This window comes from Zymoseptoria tritici, chromosome 13 (assembly GCF_000219625.1).
Source record: "Zymoseptoria tritici IPO323 chromosome 13, whole genome shotgun sequence".
NCBI classification, from domain to species: Eukaryota; Fungi; Ascomycota; class Dothideomycetes; order Mycosphaerellales; family Mycosphaerellaceae; genus Zymoseptoria; species Zymoseptoria tritici.
Window position 1 is genome coordinate 674,736 of NC_018206.1, and position 19,548 is coordinate 694,283.

General features: G+C 54.0%; 5 protein-coding genes across 5 annotated transcripts; 2 read left to right on the forward strand and 3 right to left on the reverse strand.

Moving 5' to 3' along the window:
- Positions 1-245: 245 nt before the first annotated feature.
- On the forward strand, positions 246-1,066 carry MYCGRDRAFT_64677 (uncharacterized protein; the record flags this gene model as incomplete). The annotated part of the gene is made up of 3 exons (XM_003847558.1): positions 246-434; positions 514-747; positions 883-1,066. 3 exons carry the CDS (start codon positions 279-281, stop codon positions 925-927), a joined length of 435 nt encoding a protein of 144 aa, XP_003847606.1.
- On the reverse strand, positions 1,065-2,084 carry MYCGRDRAFT_106509 (uncharacterized protein; the record flags this gene model as incomplete). The annotated part of the gene is made up of 2 exons (XM_003847684.1): positions 1,065-1,154; positions 1,291-2,084. One exon carries the CDS (start codon positions 2,031-2,033, stop codon positions 1,335-1,337), a length of 699 nt encoding a protein of 232 aa, XP_003847732.1.
- Positions 2,085-4,439: 2,355 nt separating this feature from the next.
- Positions 4,440-12,672, reverse strand: PKS8 (polyketide synthase; the record flags this gene model as incomplete). Its single annotated transcript, XM_003847683.1, has 8 exons — positions 4,440-5,294; positions 5,353-6,012; positions 6,066-6,197; positions 6,248-6,591; positions 6,645-11,247; positions 11,300-11,486; positions 11,537-12,419; positions 12,468-12,672. 8 exons carry the CDS (start codon positions 12,670-12,672, stop codon positions 4,440-4,442), a joined length of 7,869 nt encoding a protein of 2,622 aa, XP_003847731.1.
- A 2,963-nt stretch (positions 12,673-15,635) lies between these two features.
- CYP72 (putative P450 monooxygenase) lies at positions 15,636-15,905 on the forward strand (the record flags this gene model as incomplete). The annotated part of the gene is made up of 1 exon (XM_003847559.1): positions 15,636-15,905. A coding segment is annotated over one exon (270 nt), but the record flags the coding sequence as incomplete, so codon positions are not given.
- Positions 15,906-17,592: 1,687 nt separating this feature from the next.
- Positions 17,593-19,314, reverse strand: MgAMY1 (putative alpha-amylase; the record flags this gene model as incomplete). Its single annotated transcript, XM_003847682.1, has 1 exon — positions 17,593-19,314. One exon carries the CDS (start codon positions 19,312-19,314, stop codon positions 17,593-17,595), a length of 1,722 nt encoding a protein of 573 aa, XP_003847730.1.
- Between the last annotated feature and the right edge of the window lie 234 nt (positions 19,315-19,548).

Below are 19,548 nucleotides of genomic sequence, written 5' to 3' on the forward strand. Positions count from 1 at the left end.
GATATCGAATCTCCCGCCCAGACCACCCGTTGCATGTTCAGTCGTTGGGAGAAGATCAAGGGATGCTCGTCCCCTGAGGAGTGCCTGAGCTGCCGTGCTTCAGATTGAGTTGGAGATGCGTCGATCTGTGTTTCGAGATTCCGAGAGACTCGTCCCACCACTTTCTCCCGCCCGCCCGTCAAGCTCCGAACTGCAGCGCTCACAACGTCAGCCATTGAAAACACCTGAACACCAACCAGTACCGACAACAACACTCTCCTCTCACCAACACCGCCAACATGTCCATGCTCGCACGCCGAACCGCTTTCCGCGCCCTCCGCACTCCCGTCGCCCGTCCAGCTCTCCGCCGCACCTACGCCGACTCCACCGCCGAGGCCGCGGGCGAGAAGAAAGATGTGCTCTCCAAAGGCGCGAAGAGGGATCCCGAGCTCTACGTGAGTACCGCGGCTCTATCACATGGGCTCGATGTCCCAAAGCCGCTTCACAGCCCGCTAACACGGCTTTCTCAATCAGATTCTCCTCACAATCATGACCGGCGCCTTCACCCTCGCAGGCTGGCACTTCAGCCGCAACCCCACGTCCTCCTCGTCCGAGAACAAAGTCGCCCAGGTCGAGCACTCGGAGCCCTGGAAGACCGGTTCCGACGCCCGATACCAGTACCACCCCGGTGGAGACCCCAGCCGCGGCAAGAGGGATGCGCCGAGCGCGTTGAATGAGGTTATTATTCCGAATGTGAATTTGCCAAAGGTGAGTGCGATGACATGTTGAGTTGAGGCAAGAGGGAGATGAAGGATTGTGGGATATAAAGAGCAACGAGAGACGGCAGGCGGAGGAGCAGGTTGAAGATGGGAGATGTGGATCATGTGCTAATAACATTTGCAGGAGCTTCACGAGAAGTACAACAAGTGGGGCAAGGAGGGCTTCTAGATGCCTCAGATGTAATGAGAACGTGGAGTCTGTGTATACAATGGGAGGTGGAAGGCGTCGAGAGAGCGAGAGAACAGAATAGGATGTGCCATAGAGTCAAGAGCTCGACACTTGGGCTGAGTATCGAAGAACGTAGTCCACACAGTCTCAATACCAACGGACCGCGGAACCAGATACTAACGATCGAAGACTCAGAGCCGGTTGTGAGAGATGGGGTCGTGAGAGTCTGGTCTGGAGAGCATGAGTACGCCGGCAAGGGGTTAGAACCACCTCCGATTGTCCAGCTTCTCCCTCCTCCTCTCGGATTTCGTATCCTCCATCGGCTCCCGTGGACTCACGGCCGGTTGTAAGAGACCTGGTCGTGAGACTCTGGTCCTGCAGAGCATGAGTCCGCCGGCAAGTGTTTGCTAGAACCACCTCCGATCGTCCAGCTTCTCCCTCCGCCGCTCGGGATCCGTGTTCTCCATTGGCTCCGTGGACCTCAGACAGACGTCCTCTCCACTGGAGCCGGTGCCGATCCATACATCGACGTCGAATACGTCGCCGTGATCACCCAGTGCGAAGGAAGCTCGCACGCGCAGGCCTCCCTTTCGCGATTTCGCTTGCTTGCTGAGTTTCGGCCCTATGAACTCCACGATCCGCTTGACTATAGCACCCGGGGCGAATTTGGTCTTCAATTCCTTTCCCCAGCCTGAGCTCTCCCAGCCGTGTTCACTGATCACCACGAGAGCAGTGGAGGAGGATGATTTGGAGTCCCGCCAGTATTTCATTACTTCGTCGTCTCGCTTGTGCTGCTCGAAGATCGTGCCGAGCCAGAAGGATAGGGTAAGGTCTTTGAGGTGATGGAAGAACTTTAGCGGTCCGAGGATTGCTTCGGTGATCAGCGTGGTATTGTAGAGACATGGCGCGCCTTGGTAGCCACAGAACTTCATCTCGGTGATGGTGTTGCCGAACAGGGAGAGAATTGTGTATAGCATGGAGGGTTTGCCTTTCCAGCCGTACTCCGGAGTAAAGACAAAGTCTTCAGAAGGAACTGAGGCGGGTATAGGGTTGGTGAGTCCACTACATGCCCACGTTGCCTGGACATCTTCATCTTCAAGGCCCATGCCGTCTCGGTCGTAGATCTGCCCAAGAGCATGCCTGCCGGCAGGACCCCAGGTGTTGCCGATCGGGCTGGTGATGCCGATGAGGACGACTTTCTTCAGAGGACAGCGGTGCAGGGCACGTAGGACTTCTCGACGCTCGTCGCGGGGCATGTCGCCTTCGAGTTTGATGGACTCGAGGGTAGTCATTTGAGCGGCGAACTCGGTGATGAAGCGCTCGCGACATTGGCGACGCATACCGGCCTCGTGAGAAACTAGATAGAGTGTCAGTTGTGTAATTCATTGTTCTTTCGCCTGCGACTTACCTGGCGGAAACGGCTCGCTCAATGGTTCGCCGTGATCGGTGTAGCTCGTATCAACTCGCAGGTCCGTCAGTGTCTGACCAAGGCTAGCGACGACGTCGTCAGTGCGTTCCTGCTCGTCACTTATGCCGGCTACAGGAGGAAAGAAGTGATCCATGGGCCAGGCCAGACATTTCAAGCCGGAATGTGCTTCTAGAAACGCCAGACCACAGGGAGCGGAGCTGTGTAAGAGATACACGTTCGGAGGCAGACTCGTGTCCTCCACAACACAATTCCTGAATTGAAAGGCACGTAAGCTGGGGAAGTGGCAGGCAAAGAGATCTTCGAAGAGAGCGTGGTAGTCGCGGTCTTCTCCATTAGGAAACCATGTCAGTACCCAATCGAGATTCAGTAATGTGAGAGTTCGACTGGCGCTCTGCAGCATTTGTATCGCCGCTTTGGTTCCCGGTATCTGTTCTCGTTGTGTTTGCTGCCAAGGTCTGCATCGTGATTAGCAAGGTTTTGTGTCGCAGAATGGAAAGACTTACAGTTGTCCCAAGATGGGCCAATTGTCTTCTGGGAGGTTCACGCTGCTGGACCAGTGCTCATGCTCGGGATCCCTCTTCCACGTCTCGACAGCTTCATTCGTTCTCGGGGGTCCCCACAGAGGACCTCCGTAGTACTGCTCAGCGCCTCCCCAAATCAACTCGCAATACCCCGTCGCAGAATTGATGTCGTCGGGCAGATGAGTATACGCGTTTGCACCCAGGTTATCGTAAATATTGTCATCCCAGGATTGCACCGCCTCAAAACGCTCCGAAAGTGGCCGCGGATTGCCCAGCAGGTATCGCACGATGTCTAACCACTCCGTCGTAGGCTTTGTTACTGTCGCAAAGTAGCCGCCTCGGGCATGATCGTCATCAAAAAATGTGCCGTCGTTTGTACTTCTTTCGTGGACGTACTCATTCGTGCCTCGAGGATTGTCGTAGCTGCAGTACGTCTTATAATCCATCGGTAGCCTTCGAAAACGCACACTTTCCAGCCCATCAAAGTTCAGCCTCGAAGGCAGATCATAAGGGAAGTCGTCCATGTGAATGTTCAGCCCGGCGCTGATGCGGCAATTTTCCAGCCATAATTTCTTGACCGGACCGTTGTAGTTCACGCTGGCTACGCGATGTGCGTCGAAGAAGCACCGCAGCAGCGCTTCCGTGAGCATTGGATGGCCAAAGACAATGCGCAACGTATGAACATTGTTCAAATTGGCTCTTGCTTTTCGCACCAGCCAAATCGTTCGCGGGTCGACGGATAGAGTCTGAGAACAGAAGGGTGTCTGCGTGAGCCCGTCGTACTCTTCGAGGAAGTTCGGCGGCTTTAAATGGCAACGATGAGTTAGGACCTGCACACATCTTGCAATGCGTGGTTTCCTAAAGGCAAGTCAGCAGACATCTCCTGCAGTCTCGTGTTTACTTACCTCACGAAGGTCAGGAGCAATCGCAGCAGAGGCATATCATCGTGATCATCGCTCGGTCCGGACCCAGGATGCTCCCAGATGCTACCGTGATCTGTACATTGGTCCACCAGCTCTATCGACCTCCAGATCAATGGCAATGTGATGTTGTAAAGCCAGGAGCCGGTCAGATTCAAAGCCACTAGATCCTGCCGGTCGAGAAGCTCTAGCACCGATAAGAGAAGTTCTTTAGGAAGACTCTCAATGCCGGTAGCTGTGGCGGAAGAGGGAGTTGAGCTATCCGAGCTGAGTGATGAGGTCAACATTGTCATGAAGTGTTGAATGACATTGTCTGCGAAGATGATACATCGATGGAAGGCCGATGTGCGCTCTTCAGGCTGGCCTCAGTCGGAGATGCGTTTTACTTGATCGAGCGCTGATGAGCACCACTGGTGTGCTTGAGAGGGCGTGGAGAAGATGAGGCCGGAGTCTTTGAAGCATGCGTTGTGTTGATGTCGGGTTGATGAAGTGGAAGCAAATGGGCCGGCGACATGGTCGTTGAAGGGAGCCTTCAAAGATTGATGGCAAGCCCTTCAAACTGCTTACTTAAGCTGAGGTATCGGACACCTAACCAACTCTTACTTCAAACTCCCGTAAAAAACGCCAAATATTGTACACAACTCACGCCGCCGGCTCATCCTCCGCCTTCACCTGAACAGCCTTACTGCTTGCCGCAATCTTCCTGCAAAGCGCAGTAAGGCTCAGCGTCCCCATGATATCGAGCATCGGCGTTTCCGAGCGAGTCTCCTTCGTCAAGAACGCCCGAAATTCAATCGCCACCAACGAGTCCACTCCATTCGCTCCCACGGATCTCTCCGGATCAACGTCTTCCACCGCAATGGAGAGGAGCGAAGCCAACTTGGCCCTCGCTGCCGTAGTGATGATGTCTGCGGCCTCATCCAAGGTCTTCGCTGCATTCAATAGCGCCTCCACTGGCACTCCGCCGCCGTCTTCGGTAGCCCTCGTCCCAAGTGCCCCTAGATTGTTCAAATGCGTGAACAATGGGAAGCTCATGAATGTTGGAGGCGGTGCTCCTCGCGCGCGATACTCGGACATTGGAATCATTCCCGTGACGAGCTGAGCCGGACAATCTGAGCCCATGGCATACTCCACCAGGGCGTGAATATCCTCTTCTCGAATGCGCTCCAGCTCGAAATTTGCAATGGTCCTTCCCTTGCCTTCGGCGGCTTGGTCGACATTCTCAGCCACATAGCCCACGGACATGACAGCTCCGACGTCGATACTGGTTGCCGGGAGCCCTTCTTTGCGCCGGTGGTGTGCCAGCGTGTCCTGAAATGTGTTGCCCGCTGCATAATTTGCTTGACCTCTGTTTCCGAGAATTCCCGTTGCGGACGAGAGCATGACGTAGAAGTCCATGTCTTTGGGCAGATGTTTGTGGAGATTCAACGATCCGGCAACTTTTGGCATCACTGCAGCTTGGAACGCATCAAATTTCATGTTCTCGAAGATTGAGTCCTGCAAAAATATTAGTATCTTGCTCTGAAGAGGATCGAGCATCGCTGGAGTGACTTACGCTCAATTTCATCGCGCCCTGGATCACGCCCTTGACCGGAGGAAGAGTGGCCTGACACTCTGCTACCACCTCTTTCAGTCGGCCCTCATCGCTAACGTCGCACTTGAACACATGCATCTTGCAGCCGACAGCTTCCAGATCGCACTTGAGCTTCGCCACAGGTGGAGTGATATTCCCACTGCTCGACAAGAAGACAAAGGTTCTTGCTCCCCTGGCAGCCATCCAGCTTGCGATACTTCGCCCGAGACCACCCAGGCCGCCAGCTAGTACATATGTTGCGTCTTCCAAAAGGTGGAACGGTGCAGGCCTGGCTGGAACAATGGGCATGACATCTTCCGGCTCCGGCACGAACACCATCTTCCCGACGCCTTTACCAGTCTGAAGCGTCTGAAATCCTTCAATCAGCTGCGACATTGGCTTCACAAGCGTCGGGCTGGCAGGCTTGACCACACCCTCGCTCCACAAGGCCACCGTGTCGTCCAGTAGGCGTTTTACAATGTCTGGACGACTCTTCATCATAGTCACCAGATCGACACAGGTCAGCGAGGCCGCACGGAGGAGCGGTCTCATCTCCAAGCGAGCATTTGCCTGTGCATCTTTCTTGCCGACCTCGACAAAGCGACCGAGCGGTGCGAGCAGATCCCATGATCCTCGAAGTGCCTATTTCAAGTCAGCTTCAGTGTACTATCAACAACACGAATTCAGCCGCTTACCTCTCCCGAAAGAGAATTCAGGACAACATCGACGCCTCTTCCTTTCGTGACACGACGCACGCCGTCCACGAAAGAGAGATCCCTGCTGGAGAATATGTGGTCTTCGGGCACGCCCAATTCCTTCACGAGAAGCTGCGAAGGAAGTCAGTGCCGTCCAGCTTTCGGCAAAAACAGGAACTCACATCACGCTTCTGCGGAGTTGACACCGTCGCAAATACCTCGGCGCCAATATGCTTCGCATAGTTGATTGCCGCCTGGCCGACCCCGCCCGCTGCCGCATGAATTAAGACACTTTCTCCTTTGGTCAACCTGCCTACGTCTCTGAGTCCGTACAGGACAGTCGTCCACACCACTGGCAGGCCGGCGGCCTCTTCGAAGCTCATCTCGTTGGGGATTTTAGCCACGACAGAGGACTCGCTTCTGCCGTAAGTGTGAAAACCTCCCATCGCGCCGAAATCGACAATGTAGACAACGCGATCACCGATTTTGAAGTCTGTGACGTCGGAGCCAATGCGAGAGACGATTCCTGGAATTCTGGTCAGCACAGATCATTATACGACTCAGCATGCTAGAACTTACCAGCTGCCTCGCAACCCATGGAGTACGCCATATGCTCTCCCATTGCGATCATCACATCTCGAAAGTTCAGAGGGGCTGCTTTGATCTCTATCTCCACGGTCTTTTCCGCCAGCGGTTCGTCGTAAGCCGGGTCAGTCACCCACTCCAAGGTGTCTAGTCGACCAGGCGAAGCAGTGGATAGTTTGATCGGCCTACCGGCATCCCGCAACGGCATCATGACCGGCTTGGGTTTGCTGAACTTGCCAGCGAGGAAGTCGTCGGCTGCATCCGCTGTGTGAAGGCGACTTGTCAGGAAACGCCCGTCTTTGAGGACATACTCTCCGTGGTATCTCTGTGCTGGCAGCGATGGAGAAAATTGCTCTTTTGTCAGCTTGATCACCATTCCGAGTATGATTTGCAGCGACGGTCGGGGATCCGCAATGGACAAAGTGATCAGATTCACCTCATCGAGATCTCGTTCCCACCTCAGTGTGCGCAGAAGTCCCAATGCCATGCCGAATTCTGGATGTTGCTCCTGGTCGCCAGTGATCCAGAGCAAGCCTTTGCAAACAGTGAGCATCGTGTTCACGCCTTCGTATTCCTCGGCCGTCAACGATGCCAACACTGGATCTTCGAGTTCGGCGACGGAAATGCACAGCTTTCCGGTGAGATCAGTGTCTTTGAGCTCGCCCACAGTGGCGATCAACGGAGTAGAAACGCGCAGATGACGCTGTAACTCTGACTGAAGCGCCTTCGCGACATCGCTGAGCTGTCCGCGAGGTGACACTAGCACTATGTCCCTCCATTCGCTTTGCCGCGTCGCTGTCGGTCCTTCATACCTCGAGACCAGAACACTACCGGTATGAAGCACAGGATCCTGGCTGCTCGCCAGTTCTAAATCTACTCCAGTGTAGCCAGACGCCTTGAACAGAGAATCCCACTCAGCAGGTGTCACCAGCGGACCCCACTGCCGCATTGGCTCGACACCAAGCCACCAGCCCGCCAGCTGACCAAAAGCCAAGGGTGACCAGAAGTAGTCTCTTCGGATGATTTCCTGGAGGAGGAAACGGCCACCGGGCTTGAGCAATGTTCTCAGGTTTGCCAATGTCGCCTGGATATCAGCTGTCGCATGAATCACGTTTTGGGCGATGATCAAGTCATAGCTTTCTGGCTCGAAGCCCTGTTGGGCGACATCTTTCTCGGCGTTGAGGACCTTGTACTCGATCAACCCCTCGTGCGGCTTGAATTTCTCCCTCGCTTTATCGAAGAAAGCAGACGACAGATCTGTGTATGTGTATCGCTCGAGGCTGGATTTGCCGAGTCGCCCTTGCTCGCTCAACGGTGCGAGTGCCTCAAGCACTGGTTTCGTGGAAGACCCCGTGCCGGCACCGACCTCCAAGACTTGCAAATTCGTGGAGTTCTCTGCAAGAATACGGAGGAAATTGGTTTGCTGCGACGAAAGATCGCCAAGATCCACCAGTCCAGCGTAGAACTCATCGAGAATATCGTCCTGACCGAACATCAAGTCCAATGGGTCGACCTCGCCCCTCAGAACTTTGACGATGTTGGAACCCATGCGCACGGCCAGTCTGCCGTCGGCTTTGTACTCTTCAATCTGCTTGTACAGCCCAGCCTTTGCCTCTAAATCGGTTTTGTACCTTTGGAACTCTGCCAGCGAGACGCCGGAGACGTTGTCTGAGTGCATCCAGGCCTCCAGCTGCTTCATCCACTCGAAGTACCGCAGGAGATGGCCTTCCAGTGTGGGCGGTGCTGTTTGGTCCAGTTCATCAAGAGCATCGGTTACAAGCAGTAGCGTTGCGAGCTGCAGCTTTTCGACCCAGATGGCTGTCAAGTCGTCCTTCTTCGCGGGCCTGTCGCTCGCCTTGAGGTCCTCTGCGGTAAGATGCTCAACATACGGCACCCATTCAATCTCATGGCATAATTTGCGAGAAGCAATCGCATCCTGACTGGCGTAGTCTAGGGGAGTGGTCTGGATGCCTTCAATGGAGATACAACCCTCTCCAGACTCGTCCCAAACTCGCACATCGCTCGTGTACTTTTCAAAAGCCATCAAGTGGGATCGACCTTGCACTCTGAAGCGATGTCCCGGATCGGATGTCAGGTTCGCCGAGACCCAGATGTCCTTGATGAAGGTCGGCACCACAGCAGCATCCAGCTTCATCGATCCCGAGAGGTTCATGGTGGCGCCCAGCGCGATGTGCATCATGCTGTCCATTGTCGCAGGATGAATCAAATGTGGAGAGAGGTGGCCCTTGGGCATGGCTTGAGCAACGTTGGGAATGGTGATTGTGCCCAGGACTGGTCCTGCGTGCGAAGCTCTGCAAGCTGAGCCGTTGCGGAACAGCGGTCCAAATTTGAGACCGACGGCGGCCATGCTCTCGTATGCTTGAGAGATGTCCCAATTCTCTGTCGCTTGGTGTTCAGCGTCCTGCAATGACTTCCGCCACCTCTCAGCTTCAGCTTGCACCTCACGACCGTTGTCGACAGGACCGGTGGCGACATCGTACTCTGTGCTGATGCACCCGGTGCAGTGCTCCACCCATTCATCTCCCAGAGGATTGAATGAGGTGACCGAGAATCTCCGCCAGATGGTAGAAGACGCAAGACTCGACTCGTGGTCGCGCGGCATCGTAATGGCCGTCTCAATCCCATCTTTGGTATCCGGAATGACCAATGCTCTCTTCAAGGCAACGTCCTTGACCCGAAACCCGACAATCTTCAGTGCCGGATCGGCGATTCGCCGAGCAGCTTCTATCGCCATTATGATATAACCCACGCCAGGATAGATGATCGAATTGGTCACCGCATGGTCTCGAATCCATGGCTGCTCGGACAGTCGGATGATGTTCCTCCAGCGCGGACTCTCGACGTCCCAGTCGGGCACAGGCGCTCCAAATAAATCGTGGCGAGGTTCTTTGCGCAGACGATAGTTTCGTGCTAGTCTGCTCTCGAACCAGAATCTCTGCGAGTGGTTGAAGGCATAGCCTGGGAGCTCCACGAGGCGTTCGGGATCGTTGGCGAGATGCGCTATGTCTGAGCTTCGATTGATCTGATCGACGTCTATGGCGTAGCCTCGGCACCAGAGATGTCCCATTGCATGCAGGATTGTTTCTGGACCAGGCTGGGATCTGTTCAGCGTGGGAAATGAGGTAACTGCCGAAGCCTCCGCACGGGTGGAGAGGGTGTCTTTGATGGCACTCTGTAGCGCTCCGTGCGGTCCTAGCTCGAGGACGACATCGGCGAATACGTTTGCGGCGTTGCTTTCTGCCCGGAGTGAAGCTTGACCTTTCTCGGTTCGAGCGAAGACCACAGCCGCCATTCCTTGGGAGAATTTGACAGGCGAGACGAGGTTTTTGACCCAGTACTCCGATCCGAGAACGTTGTCTTCTACAAGGCTCCCTGTGACGGTAGAGAACATGTGGACCTTGCCGTAGGGAGAAACAGCCGGCGCTGTCAAGTCTCCTAACAAGTCCAAATACTCGGCCGAAAGCTCTTCCATGTGAGAACTGTGGTAGGCTTTCTTGACGTTGAGCTTCCTCGCAAATATGGCGTCGCCATCAAGTACGTCTCGGAGAGCGTTGACCTGGTCCTCGTCGCCGGAGATGGTGCAATTCTTGAAGCTGTTGATGCACGCGATCGTCAAGGCGCCTGGATGGCTGCTGTTGATACCCTCGAGATATGGTCGTAGCTCGGCTTCGGATGATCCAGCTGCAAGCATCGCTCCTTTCTTGCTGGTCTGCTTGCTTGAAACGACGCCTCGAAAGTATGCGGCTCGAAGTGCGCTTTGTCGATCCAATTTGCCCGCGACCAGGGCAGCGGCGATCTCACCCGAGCTATGTCCAACGACCCGCGTTGGCTTGACGTTCCAGGACAGCAATAGATCAGCCAGAGCGATCTGTATGGCGGTGCAAGCGGGCTGAGCCAACCAGGGCTCGTTCACATTGCTCTCGTCCTTGTTCTTGGCGAGCTCGTCCAGCAGCGACCACGATGATCCAAGAGACTCAAAGTATGCAGAAGCTTCTTGGAGACTCGTTCGAAATACTGGATAGCACAGCAGTTCTCGAGCCATGCCGTACCACTGCGCCGATTGTCCTGTGAAGACCCAGGCAACATTGACATTTCCTCTGGCCCGTGTTGGTTTTGGCAATGAAGAAGAGAGAGACTTTGCCAGCTTCGGTGCTGTGCTTCCCAAGATGTGGCTTCGCCAGTTGAGATGAGATCTTTTGGAAACTGTGTGGGCGAAGTTCTGGGCAAATCTCGACTCCATGCCAGGAGTGGCGAAGGTCTTGTAATCGATGAAGGCACTGTACACTTTTGCTGCCCGTTGAATGCCATCCTCATCGAACGACGACATCGGAATGATCTGTGGAGGTGGTACGATCTGCCCAAATTGAGCCCAGCCGCTTTCAATGTGCGTATTGCTTGCGCTGTCATTGCTGGTGCCATTGGACACTCCGTTGGCATGCCCATTTACGGGGACGTCCTCGACTCGGCCACAAAGTCTGTCAACTTCTGCCTGTGTCGGCCTGTTGGGTGCTGTGTGGTGTCGAGCTGATAAGCCACGCTGCTGAAGGTAGTTGTACGCATCATCTAGGATGGTGTGCTACACAGGAGTCAGTATGACAGAGAAGAACAACAGTCGGTGTCGAACTCACCGCATTGGTTCCTCCGACTCCAAAAGAGTTGATCGAGATTCTCCGCAGGCCATTGTGCGGCCAGCTTGTCGCCTCGGTCGGGAAGACAAGGCGCCATTTCTTGGCTGGTATCTTCGGGTTCACCTTCTCAAAGGTGGCTTGAGGCGGGATGATTCCACTTTCAAGCATCAAGATCGACTTTATGACTCTGTTTCAACGTTAGCAGACGATGCACTGCACGGGAACAGGGTCGATTACCCAGCCACGCCCGCCGCGCCCTCCAAATGGCCGGTGGATGCTTTGATCGTTCCCACATAGAGTGGTACATCGTTCTTCCGACCAGAAAATCCACGAGCTATGCCGTTGGCCTCAATGGGGTCTCCAGCGGCCGTGCCTGTACCATGTGCCTCAACATATGCGGTCTGGTCAAACCCTATGCCAGCTGATGCGTACACTTTCTTGATCAAACGCTCCTGGGCGCCGCTGTCCGGAAGAGTCAATCCTGGAGTTCTGCCATCCTGATTGATACAGGTACCACGAATCACGGCCCGAATGGTGTCACCATCACGCACCGCATCTCTCACTCGTTTCAGGATGACAGTGCCGACACCTTCGCCGCGGCCATAGCCCTCAGCACGATGATCGAAACTGAAGCACTTGCCGGTGGGACCGAGAAAGCCAACATGAGACATGGAAGTAGTGTCTCCGGGATAGCTGATGACTGTCACGCCGGACACCACGGACATCTCTGTTTCTCCTGTCCGTAGGCCTTGGCATCCGAGATGTAGAGCCACCATGGAGCTGGAACAGGCTGTATCGACGGTAGCGCTTGCGCCTTTCAGATCGAAGAACCAGGACACCCGATTGCTGTTCATTGAGTTGGTCGTTCCCGTGGCTTTATACCGTAGGGCTGCCTCTGGATCCATGTTGAGGAGTGCGTAGTGATCATGATTGAAGCCGGACACGAAGACACTTGTGTTGCTTCCTGCGACCTTGTCCAACGAGTAGCCGGAATTCTCAAGCGCCAGATACACATTTTCGAGGACCAGTCGCTGTTGTGGGTCCAGCGACAATGCTTCTCCTTTCGTGATGGAGAAGAACGGCGCATCAAAATAGGCCGGATCCTCGGAGAGAAAATGGGCTCCTGGTTCAGGTCAACGGGACGTCACAACAAGAATGAAAGGTCAACACGAACCAAGGACAGCATGAGTACCGCCATGCTCAGAATCTGGATGATAATGGCCGGATCCGAGGCGATCTTCTGGAAAAGGCGTGTGAGCATTCCTTCCGTTCACAAGGAATTTCCAGAGCTCTTCAGAACTTGTGCAGTCTTGAGGGAAACGAGTGGCGAGTCCCACAATGGCAATCGCGTCAGCCTCTATTGTGCTCTCCATACCGTGTGCGTCCATCGTAGGATGTGGATTTGCACAATTCAGGCTTCTTTCCGAAATGCTAGGTCCGATCAAGCTAAAAAGGAACGTCAATGGCCACTTGCTTGGGATTGTGGACTCCTATGACAACGGGCCTGGACGATACGATCGGGCCCATGGGGTCGGTGTGGAGGTAAGCTCTGTGCGTATGATGCCGGTCTCGCAATGTCCTGTTGTTCCTGCTTCGAGTAAATCCTGCACGTTTCCATGTCCGTTCAAGGTGACCAGCCCGCCACATCGAGCAGCTGGCCCTTGCATCACGCTCTCTTTGCCGACAAGTGCATCAATGCTCTCCCGCGTGACCATTTTCACTTCGTCATCAGTAATCGATAACACCGCGGTGTCTGTCCGGCAATGGGATCACCCCAGTCGAGCCGACGACCCAGCCAGTCCTATCCCATATGGATGCTGGTCGAGAGGCTCGAGCAATGGTCGCCAGTGCGGAGTAGCATGGGCTGCATGTCTCGCTTGTAAACCCTTGAAAATGAACCATCTCACCGAAGCCAAAACTGCGACCAAGGCCATGATGTCTTTACCAGCGCAGTCAGTTGACTTCACACGCTATTTTCATGGTGTCCATTGGGCAATTCCTCGCGACCATGCATGGACTCCATGTCGAGACTATCGCAAGCGCCGCCCTAGCAGCCCCAGAATCTCGGTCCCGGCATCTTGCCAGAAGGCCTTTTGTCAGGGATCCCTATTTCCTACCCTGGGTCATGAACACAGTTACGAGCTCATTCCCACGGAGACATTGGACAAGCACCGAGCAGCAAGCGCACAATAACATCAGACATCCTGAAATCTGGCACAGGTGCCCATGGTTTGCGTGCCTTGGGATCCTGGCTTGAGGTGCCGGCTGCAGTATCGAGGATTGCCGGGATATACTAGATCATGCACGCAGGGGTCGACAATGCGCAAGAGATCTGATCCCAGGACCTTGAATGGCGCCGCTGCAGCCCTGGTACAGGCTTCTACAGATCAGCACCGTGATCCCTCCGATGTGCTGGCACGCTGCATCATGCCAATCAAAGCCGATTTTGACGAGGCCCGATCCTCGTATTCGCTGGATGTTACCTCCGAGGCCACTTTCGGACAGCACTTGTCCCGATGAGAGAGGTGTCAGTTGTGTCCATCATCCGTCACCCATGGCTACGGCTACTGTAGAAATGCATTGCACGACGTGCACAGTGCACGTGCAGGGCACTTCTAATCCTTGTCCGCAGGCTAATGGCCGGATCACGAGGCAGTTGGCCGATCCACCCCTTGACGCCCACCACCGTGATCCCTCCGATGTGCTGGCACGCTGCATCATGCCAATCAAAGCCGATTTTGACGAGGCCCGATCCTCGTATTCGCTGGATGTTACCTCCGAGGCCACTTTCGGACAGCACTTGTCCCGATGAGAGAGGTGTCAGTTGTGTCCATCATCCGTCACCCATGGCTACAAGGTTTCGAGCACAGCTGAAACCGTTCAATGCTGAGGCCGACTGCAAGATTGAAGAAAATCTTCGTAAAGACACATGGACTTCGTACTGCCATGCCATGACCGCAGGCGCTGACTGATTCGGTCTTGAATTGCAATATCTGCCGGAAAAGCTAGCATCGCTTTCAGGTCGATCATCCTGCCAACTGTTCCGAACCTGACGGGCAATTTCTTCAATACCAGGCAACCACTGTCGAACATGATTGAACATGGGCCATCTTAATGAAGCTTTCCGCGCATTATGGTCCAGCTCATTGGTGTTGGCATTTTCGCTGGCGGTTGCGATTCTCCTCGCCTGTTTCCTTCGATCATGGCGAGGCGGGAACGATAAAAGACTGTCACCGCCACCTGCACCGTACACGATACCTTACTTGCAGCACCTACCTGCTTTTCTCTGGAATCCGGGAAAACTATATCGTTCGATGCAAGCCAGATACCTAGGGCCATTCACGCTGTTGTTGAACAACACGAAGTTCCATGTCTTTCAGGAGTCGTCCACCGTCGACTACGTCTTGAGCCACTCACGAACCTTTACCTTTGATCCAGTTCTGGCCAGTATGATGGAGAACGGCTTGTCATTGCCAACAGAGGATTTGTCCAGGTTTCTTCCGCCAGCGGACTCAAAAGCAGAGGATTTGTCCAAGTCTCGGTCGTTCATGACCATGAACCACAACATTTGGTCCAAGTATCTTTCGGGGGAGCCCCTGGACAAGATAATGGCCATCTACACACGCAACTTCAACAGCATCTTGGAGCAGCACCTGGATCTGAAGAGCTCTAAGTGGCAGGATGTGGACCTTCACGAGCTCATCACACGGCTGATATTCGAAACTTCAGTGCTTACATTCTTTGGCTCTCGAATCAAGGAGATATGGGGCGACAGTATCTGGGATGACTGGAAACTGTATGATGAGGCAATGTACATCGGAGTGCGGACAAAGCTGCCCTTCAAGCTACAGCCGCGCGTACACTTTGCGTTCAACCGGATGATGTCGGCATTTCAACAATGGATCGCTTCCGGAAGCATCGAATGGCCGGAGACCGATGTGGTCCGTAACGACGAGTGGGGAGTCCGTCTGAATTGGGAGCGCGACAGGCTTGCGGTAGCGCATGGGTTTTCTCTACGTGGTCGTGCTTGTCTGCAAGCAAGCTTCTTATATGTGTGAGTGGGCCACTTGTCGGCTTGAATATGCGGGAACTGACTTGACCCAGGATGTTGACGAACGCACCGCCTCTAGCTACTTGGTTTGCGTTTTGTGCAGCTCATACTCAGGAATCGTTGGACAGATACCGGGCAGCTGCCACGGCTTACATACGGCCTCCTATGGACAGTGGCGAGCTTTCTCTCGATATTGCTGGTATGAAGAATGACCCATACATCCAAGGTCTCTGGAAAGAGGCTCTGAGACTAGGGATGGCCAATGCGGTCGCCAGGGTGGTAACAAAGGATGCGAAGCTTGAAGGGTTTGAAATCCGTCAAGGAAGCGTCCTCTTGATGCCCGTAGAGCTCATGCACATGGACGAAAGGACATTCCCAAGCCCTCAAGAAATGAAGCCCGAACGATGGATGATTGACGATGAGAATACACTGTCAATGCAGAACAAAAGACTGCGAGCGTTTGGCGGGGGTAAATCCTTGTGTTCGGGCAGATTTGTCGCCGAGCATGAAGTTATTGGCGTGGTCTCGCAACTCCTCCTTCGTTTCGATGTTGAGTTCGACGAACGATCACGAAAGTGGCAGTTCAATCCACGCAGCCATGGAGCGATGAAGCCAAAGCATGCTGTACGTTGCAGGATGCGGCCACGGCAGATATAGTACGATACGGTGTGCCGCTTGAGACTCATGCCATGATAGTATGTATTGAGGAGGACTGAGGTGCATGTAGGAAAGGCAGCGAAGTCGGATAATATCGCTTGCTCTCTGAGGATGTTCAACGAAATTTCTCTAGCTTTCACAGCACTGCCGATAACCCTTTGACCGCGCGGACAGGGGATGCCTTTGCAGGGATCGTGTAACAAGCTAGAATTACGATCGAACTGTGTTTAACATCCGTTCATATCGATCTCCTCCCGTTCCGGCTCGTGAGTCGCGACCTCTGTCTCTCTCTTCCCCACGTTATTCTCCTGGATTCCGCCCAGCATGTGGGTGCTCGCCATTGTGATTCTGCTCGCTCTTTCATTCTTGAGCTACAAAGGCCAGCATACTTTCTCCCACAATAATGGGTTCTTCGGGCATTTCGGAAACGCAATCATCAAGAATCATACGCCATGTGGAAGACCGCTTAGGCCGCTGACGACCAATGGTCGTATTCCCAGGCTCGACATTCAGCTCAAAGCGGTCGCCGTGTATCTTCTGGTTTTCCTCGAAGATTTCAAACGACCCGACTGCGTGATCGTCGGTGTCTCGTTCTTCTCATCGTTCGGAGCTTACTGGATGCTGGTCGTCCTCGAGAGCTTGAGGAACTACAGCAAAGACCGATTCATGTCATGGTAAAGCGTCGCAGCGAACGACGCAACGAGTTCTGCGCACTGACCAGATTGTAGGATCGCAGTTCCAGGTGTGCTGATCTTCAATCATGCAATGGCGGTTGTCAGTCCACTCTATCTCGCCATCAGGATCGCCATTTCTGTGCCTGCAACCACGGCCGGAGATCTGGTGGTTGATACTACAGACCTCAAATCACTTCCATGGAGCTTTTTTCTAGGCTTTGTTCTGCCCATGATTGCGATGGCACTTCCAGCTATCACCATTCGTGGCATCAACACCAAGCACACAGTCGCAGCTTGGTATCAGCAATGGAATCTCTACATCTATGGATGCCACCTACTGCTGGCTGGCTGGTGGCGGACGATGGACACTGGACCAGCGTCATCACGGACGACTCTCGAAAACGTGAAGCCGGTGTATCACTTTGCATTTGCGCTGGTAGCAATTTCCTTCTGGCTACCGGTCATCGCCTCTGTGCTTGCTACGGCCGTACCGTCTATCCTTGGGAAAGAGCTATCCATGTATCTCCGGCCTCGTCGAACACTGTTCGCACCAGCTCCCTGGAGCAAAGTCAAATCCGCAGGCCTGCATGACGGAGCAACGTGGATTCTGATCTGGGATCTATACAGTGGTGGCTTGTCGACTGTCGTGTGGGCGGCAACTGTCTATCACCAAGCTCGAATGGGCAGTGACTCGGTTGAGCCGCTATCTGCTCTCATTCGTAGGTGTGCTGGTTATGCAGTCTTGGGTGGCAACATGGGCTTGGCAACGGGGCTCTTCTGGGAGCGGGATCTTTTGTTGATGGGCACATAGGTATTGATGCGTACTGCACAAAAGAGGACAGTCCCAAAAAGTATTGATAGTTTTCGCTGCGCATGCAATTCCCACCTATTCAGCATGCTGGCCGCATTTGCTATGCGGCAAGACGGTACAATCTGCCCTCCCATGGTCGCAGTCTCGCGGGATCACCCTCAGGACTTGTGCTCAACTCCAGCTCCCAGATCTGCTGCTGCAAAGCGGAAGGAGTCGGAATATTGACTTCGTCGTCAGAGAAGTTGCAAACAATCTTCATCTGCTGCCTCTCATCTGCTCGGCTACTCTTCAGAAACGCAAAGACCTTTTCGTTTTCACGGTCCAGCAAGCTGAACCGCCCATGTACAAGCACTTCCAAGTGCTGCTTCCTCAACCAAATCATGCCTTTCCAGAACTCCAACACACTTCCCACACGACCAACTTGATCAGCAGCATTGACCTCGACGTAGTTCTCGTTGACACGGATCCAAGGCTCAGCGTCGCTGAAGCCAGCATGTTCCGCAGCGGACCATTGCACCGGTGTCCTGGCGTTATCGCGACCCCACAAGCGAGCGTTATGAAGCCACTTCTCAAGTGACTCAAAGTCTCCTGCTTCTTCGAACTCGCGCATTCGGCGGACATCAGCCGGATCTCTCCAGTCGTGCTGATTCCAGTGTGTAGGGCTCGTCATGCCGATCTCCTCTCCTTGATAGATGAACATTGTTCCAGATAAAGCGCCAACCAGCAGGGCCATCATTTTTGCCGCTGTGTCCCTGTACGGGCCATCTCCTGGTCCGAAGCGAGAGACACTGCGTCCATAATCGTGGTTTTCCAGAAATGCTGTGGTCCAGCCTCCGTCATCGATCAAGCTTTGCGATTTTGAAATGCAGTCCTTGATCACTGGCAATGCCATACGCTCGCGGTCGCAACTCGTGGAATTTGGATCTTCTCCGACCAGGAAGACATCCATCTCGAGGGTCATGTCCAGTTCTTGTGACCCGGGAGAGACGTACCTCAAACATTCGTCCCTGGTTGTCATCGGAAGTTCACCAATCAAAACGATATCGTGACCGAACAATTCGGTGATCTTCTGTCGGATTTCCTTCAACCATACATGGACGAGTGGACCATTCATGATGTACTTGGCTTCCATGGGCTGCAACTCTTCGCCGCAGTCATTGTCTGGGAAGCTCGGATCTTTCCAGTAGAAACCAACGATGTCCACTCGGAAGCCTGCGATCCCTCGCTTCAACCAAAATTCCACAGCACTCTCGTACACAGCTTGTCGCATCTCCGCGTTGTACCAATTCAGGTCCGGCTGCTCTGGCACGCAGAGATGGAAATAGTATTGGTCCCGCTCAGGAACGTATTCCCAAGCGCTACCACCGCCGAATTGGGAGGCATTCGCCCAATTGTTGGGAGGACGCCGCGTTCCGTGAGCGTCGTACTTTGGATCCCGCCAGATATACCAGTCGCTGTACTTGTTTTGCTGTGACTTCTTGCTCTCGGTAAACCACGCATGTTGAATACTGGTGTGATTGATGACGAGATCCATGATGACTTTCATGCCGCGTTTGTTCGATTCCCGAATCAAGTTGTCCACATCTTCCAGAGAGCCATATCGTTCGTCGATAGCTTCGTAATTCGCGACATCGTACCCAAAGTCATGCTGAGGCGAAGCGTATACAGGAGATATCCAGATCAAATCCACTCCAAGGTCTTTGAGATGATCCAGCTTGCTGATGATTCCAGGAATATCGCCCCATCCATCTGCGTTACTGTCCTTGAACGAAGCTGGCCATATTTGATATCCAATCGCGTTCTTCCACCATTTGTGCGTCATTGTACTGAGTGCTCCGTGTACCTCTGGCTTGCTCGGTACCACTTTGTGCTCCTCCTCGAGGCCAGTATCAGACCGACATGCCACTCCCTCCATCTCGGCGGTCCATTTCTCGGAGGAATTGGGCAACTCCGCATTAACCACACCTCAAGGCCGCACATCCCAGCAGAAAAGCCTGTCAACCCTCCAGGGCAGTGAGCGGAACGTGGTTCGAGTCATGTATAGGGTACTGCCCGG